The sequence below is a fragment of the Fukomys damarensis genome, unplaced genomic scaffold, assembly GCF_012274545.1.
Source record: "Fukomys damarensis isolate Sample0158 unplaced genomic scaffold, DMR_v1.0_HiC HiC_scaffold_32, whole genome shotgun sequence".
NCBI classification, from domain to species: domain Eukaryota; kingdom Metazoa; phylum Chordata; class Mammalia; order Rodentia; family Bathyergidae; genus Fukomys; species Fukomys damarensis.
In genome coordinates this window covers 15185846-15191918 of record NW_022900944.1, presented here as the reverse complement: position 1 = coordinate 15191918, position 6073 = coordinate 15185846, and the positions used below count along the sequence as shown (strand labels likewise).

At 42.9% G+C, this 6073-nt stretch overlaps 1 protein-coding gene across 3 annotated transcripts in view; it reads left to right on the top strand.

Annotated features, from left to right (window-relative positions):
* Cyld (CYLD lysine 63 deubiquitinase) overlaps nucleotides 1-5766 on the top strand; it is a 60803-nt gene extending 55037 nt beyond the window's left edge. For all 3 annotated transcript variants that reach the window (XM_033757755.1, XM_010629257.3, XM_010629248.2), the window contains one exon: nucleotides 807-5766. In XM_033757755.1, the coding sequence (XP_033613646.1) occupies nucleotides 807-991 (185 nt within the window). In that variant the 3' untranslated portion in view covers nucleotides 992-5766. The remainder of the gene's footprint in view (nucleotides 1-806) is intronic.
* The last annotated feature ends 307 nt before the right edge of the window (nucleotides 5767-6073 follow it).

The window sequence follows — 6073 nt, the reverse complement described above, 5'->3', positions numbered from 1 at the left end:
TTTTTTGAAACAGGGTCTCACTATGTGCTGGTGTCAAACTCACAGTGATCCTCCTGCCTCAGCCTCCTGAGTGCTGGGATTACAGGTGTGCACAACCTCACCCTGCTAGTCATAGCCTTTTTATTGACCAGAGGCCAAGCACTCCAGACCAGGAGGTTCTCAGCCTTTTCTCAGCTTTCAGATGCTTGAGAGGTCTGTAAATGCCCCCATCCAGTTGCCATTGTGACTTACAAGCATAGGTGAGACATTTTGGAAAACCACTTCGAGGGCTAAGCCTCAGGCTTTTCTTGGAATCAGAGCAGAGCATCAGCATCTTGATGCCCAGTCTGATGACACGAAAAACAAACCATGCTAAAGGTGTGCACATGTGTTTGAAACCTGAGGACACTAATATTGCTGGATCTGCTCCAGATTGGACAGCCTTGTGAGGAAGTGTGCTGGGATGTGTGGCTTTGGGAAGGATCCACTGGACATGCGAGGATCGGATGCTGCATTTTCCATTGTTCCCAAGTCAAACAGAGGGAAACCTGGAAAGCAGGTTTGAGGCTTTTCTCAGGATATGTGTCCTTTACCAGTTTTGTTCACCCTTGGTCCCAGAATCTTTTCAGAAGCCAAGAGATAAGAAAACCATCATATGTTAAAGGAGGCTTTAACGTCTAGAAATCAGAAGTAAAATAAGATCATTCGGATTTGAAAGTCAGCCTTTACCAAATCAGAGGATTGTACAGCAGTTTGGGGGTGCAGGGCTGGCAGCGAGAGGGTTTAGAACTTCACTGCTCCAAACAGAGCTCTCCTTCTTCTCACAGGTGGTCAGAATGGCTTCAACATTCCCCAGGTGACCCCCTGCCCGGAAGTGGGAGAGTACCTGAAGATGTCTCCCGAGGACCTGCATTCCTTGGACTCTAGGAGAATCCAAGGCTGTGCTCGCAGACTTCTTTGCGATGCATATATGTGCATGTACCAGAGTCCGACCATGAGCTTGTACAAGTAGCGGGTCATCCCGGGAGGTGAAGAGACTGCACGCAAAATGTTAGTGTCAGCTGCCTGGAGCTGGCAGTTCTGTTCCACTCCCATTGCCGGCAATGGGTGTCTTTGTGTGGTGGCGATTCAGAAAAGGATTCCTGTGCTTCAAAACCAATTGCTTTTGTGTTACTGAAGTATTTAATAAGAAGCATTTTGCACTCTAGAAAGTATGTTTGTGTTGGTTTTATAAGAAGTCTAAATGAAGTTAATACCTGAAGCTTTAAGTTAACTGCATTGATTATATAATATTTTTGGAAGCATAAAATTTTAATTGTGACAGTTTAAAACCTCTTTTAGTCCATTGAGAATGTAAATAAATGTTTCTTCTTTCTGGACCAAGGATATGAAATAATTTTTCCTTTGTAGCTAACCGTTGCCTTGAGGAAGAAATAATTTGGTTTCATTAAGAGTCTACTTTCAATCCAGCTGTTACAGGTGTGCTGCGTTTGCCTTGTTAATCCCTTCCTCCTTACTGCTGATTCCTGCATGTCTGCAATCTGCTGAGTTTTTGTGTTTCTGCAATAGTGGTCAGAAAAATACTGAAATTCCCCTAATGGTGTTGTTTTCTACTTGTTCTGGTTTTGAGATAAATGAGTGATTCTGTCATAAAATGTCCATTTTTGATGTACTTTTCCTGGAGGACTAGGGTATTCAGCAATTGAAGCTCTGTAGTCACTGTAAGTGTCACCTAACGGGATTTTTTAGGCACTATTTTTATGCAACACAGCACAGTAAATTTTAGAAAAGATTGGAGTAATAAGTAAATAATAAACTCTTATACAGTCTGTAAGAAAAATTTGGCATCTAGAATTACTCATTAATATTTCCCTGAAAAGATAGATATTTAAACCTTTATTTAAATAAATAAGAGGCTTATTTTAAATAAACTTCTGTTACTTTGAATAAGGCAGTTGCTTTAAATTTGATCAGTCAGCCAGTACACTCACTAAATTCAGTTTGGTTTTGCTTGAGATAGTGATGATTCTGAATCATATTTTATTGAAGTGTTAGCAGTGGCTTCATCCTCCCTCTGATTAAGTAAATAGAAAATGGATGTTTTCTTAGGTATATCCATAGTGTGTGTAGACCACAGTGGATGTTGTAGACTAGAATCATAGATTTTCAATGTCAGTGCTGTGGAACATATATCCCTTGAGTATTGTTCTGTGATATTGTTGTGTTTTTGGAACAACTTTCTAACTTTGCAGAAAGGCAGAAAAGATGTCATATGTATATAGCATATGACTACAATACTGAATGTCAAAAAAAAACAAAACAACCTAGAAAGAGTCTTTAGCAACCCTGCAGTTATTTTTTTAAAGATTCCCTTTGGTTTTATCATTCCATTTTGCTGGTATTTATTAGCTTTATAAATCATAATAAGGTAAAAAACTTTTCCATTGTATAACCTCTTCATTTTTGAAGTGAAGAAGTAGGTATGTTTTGTACTGCTTACGTGGGGCTGTGAGGTGATAACTAGATGAAGGGTGTGGGCTGAGGACTCCTGGCCTTCCCCTTGGGACGGGGGGCCATGGGATGCAGTGTCTCAGTTCTGTGCTAGCTCTGCATAGCTACAAGGTGCTGAATGAAGAACGGGTGAATGAGGACCAGTGTGATCCCAGCAGGTTAGCTGCAGGAGTGATCTGCATCTGTGCGTAGATGAGACTGGACCTCACAGTGAAGAGAGAGAGAAGACAGTTCTTTTTCTGTAAAAAGGAAGACAAAATACAAGGTGGAGAAGATCTCTGGTTGGCTTACATGGTAGACGGCTGCAAGACTTGCTTGGAAGCCGGCTTGATTCCAAATTCCACAGGGCAGAGCCCTTGAAGGTGGGAGAGGCCTTGTCCAAAAACGGTTTCTAACATTTTCTCCAGGTGGGGATCATTACTGAGGAGGGGGGCACATGGGAAGGGAGGCCCATGTCTTTGTCCTGCTCCTGAGAACCACCAGGATGGCCAGAGAAGCCTCTTCTCTCATCTGTCCCTCGCATCCTCCTGGGAAGTCCCTCTTCGTTCCTTCTTCTGACAGGGCCTGGGGTGTCCAGGGGGCATGGTCAAGCCTGGGCTGCATGACACAGATGTCCAGTGTGCCTGCTGAGTTAGTTAGCTTTCAGTTTTAGGTTTTCTCTGGTATTCTGTTGGCTTTTAAAATGTTTTCTCATTTTTCTTCATCATCTCTACATTCAAGATAAAATATAGTAAGTAGAATCATCTTTATATCATGGCTCATGATTCATAGCTACAGATAGAAACTATAGCAAGTGGTGTTCCTCCACCTCCAAATAAATACATGTGTGTTTATATGTGGAAGAACAGGTTGGCAGGGGAGACAGGAGGGAGAGAGACAGACAGACTGACTGTGTTATAGATGCTAGATGTGTCCTGTCCCTCACTAATAGCTTTATGAAGGAGTCTGACTCCAGCCACAAAAGAATGTCTTCTGAGACTGGGAAAACATTGGAAACCAAGAGAAATTATTTAAAAATGAGTATAATTGTTGCAGTTACTAAGGTTTTTCTGTTTAGAATATTTTAGAATTTTTGTAACTTATATTTGCCAAGTGCTTAGTAAATGGTCAGGTTCTTGCTGTCCCCTGATTCATTTATTCTCCCACACATAGTCACTTGAGAACAAAGGGAGGCGACCAGAATTAGTCTTACGGAACTTAGGCTGTCTGCCCAAATTTCTGTTTGTCCGAATGTGGCATCTTCATAGATTCTGGAGTTGCTCCCCTTCTAGGCTGGATCTCACTGTGCAGCCAGGTAATTTTGCATCTGCTTGGATGATTATAGACTGAGATGTGCATGGAGAATGTGGAATCAAATCTTCACTGAGCGGCTGCCAGCAGGAATTTATTGGACATAGATTAGGTACCTAGGATCATGTCACAGACATATCAGACCTGGTCACTGCTCCAAACAGCTCAGTACCTAACTTCAACCAGAGCATCCACTGGGTCTGTTAGCATAAGTGAGAGGTGACAGTTCTGGGGCAGCTTCAGGTGGCAGTTTGGTGTCGCAGGAAGGGAAAGGCCTGGGGACAAGGACCCTGGACCAGTTCTCTGTTCCTGCTGTGTGATGTTAGATGACTCGACTGCTTGGGCTTTCGTGTCTTCCTGTTTGTAATGAGGGGGATTGGACTGTTGGATTTTATAGGGGAAGAAAAAGTAGAAATTCTAAGATCCCGGGCCATGGCTGCTGGACCTGACCCTCACAAGGGGCTAGAAATGTGCTGGGCAGACTGTTACCTGCCGAACCTGATGACCAGCCAGGGTGGAAGCCACTGAGCTAGAACACCTCAAATGTCCCTTCTCCTTTTGTGACCATGTATTGCTGTTGTATTGACTATTCTACATAAATGTGAGTAGTTGAGTGTTCATCCTATTGTTATCTGTGTTTATATGTGAACTTATATAAGACATGAATTTCAGTATGTGTGCCTCAACACACATTTCCTGAAAGTTTTAGCCATTTTTGGAACACAAATGAGTCTTAAGAGGATATTTGATACAGACATTTTCCTTCCATCTTATTTCTTTAGGGGAAGGTGAGGCTCTGGAAGCCAAAGAAACAGAAAAACATAATTTTCGTGTAGGGAAAAAAATTATACAATTTCTTACTATCCGCTACATTATGATGAAAAATTTAAAATTTTGTGGTAAGATATTTCTCTGGAGTAACAGGTCATCTTATCATAAAGTAAGATGTCCTTGGTAAAGTCGATGAGCCACTAGGTCTGTAATAAAAGCAAATCCACTTCCGTCGGGCCACCTCAATTCTCCATGGATGGGCAGAGTCCTTGACTTCCCCACAGCAGGTTGGGGCCCAGGGAAGGAGAGGCTAAACTGGCAAGAGGAGGTAGTGCAGGAAATAGGGGGGCCCTTAGCCAAGCTGCAGCCACAGGAGGCAGGGTTTCTGTGCTTCTGGGACTGTCCCCTTGTCCCAGATCAGGACTTCAGAGAGGGAGGCTGCCTGCGGAGAGCTGGCCTTGCTCCTGTCTCTTCTCCTTTCAGATGTCTTAGTAGGATGGGCAAAGCTCTTCCTCTTAGAATAAATCCTGGAGCAGCTGAAGGCTTTCTTTTGAGTCCGGAAGCAGTGATGGAGTTAACTGGTGGAGTGGCTGGGAAGAGTGACAAAGCGGAAGGGAGTAAGCGTGAAGGGCAGTGCTCAGAGCCAGGGGACTTCAGGGCTGCTTCTTTCTTGGCAGTGGCCACATTTTTTTCTTTGTATTTTAAAATCTTCCATTTCTTTCCCTAACAGAGTTCAGGAGGCGGGCCCATGATGGAGGGATTCTCTTTCTAAGCACCATGGCTTCAGATATAATTCTCCAGTGCTTTTAAATCCTGTTCATTGTCACTTTTTATTTATTCTAAAGGATTATACTGGAGACTCAGCTGTCTTTGGTTTTGTATTGTTAAATGGCCTTGTGCTATGAAATTTTAACTCTGCGAAGTCTTAGCATCATACCATAAACACTTATGAAAACAAATCCTGTTGATGCTTTCCAGGGGCACTGTGGTTCTTGGTAGGCAAAGGAGCACATTTTGTACTGCATTTCCATTTCTGGTATCCTGTTGAGCACTTTTAAATTTTTTTGCCTGAAGAACAGCTTATACTTATGAAAACATTCTTTAAGAACAACACCACATAAAATACCCCTTTACTATCAGATTGCTCTGATTTAGCCTTAATTTTGTTAAACTTTTTAGAGATGAATGAAGTGCTGCTGTGGAAAGAAATGTACTATATACTATTTCTGTATCATTAAAATGAAATTTTTATGGTTCCTTTTCCTTGGTTTCTTTGGGGAAGGGTCTTGCGCTGTGGGAAAGCTGGAACTGGGTCTCCATTGCGGTCGCACTTGCTGTGGGGCCAGCATAGGTGATCCCTTCGGGAAGTGCCATACCTGGCACATCTGTCCTCATGAAGCCTCCACTGTTGGTACAGTCGCGTAAGCACACATCACACCCTGCTCCTCTCTCGGAAATGTGCCAGGGCATCCATCCGGGTCCATGTGGTTTCCTGTGTAGCCTGAGTTTCACAGCTCTGCTT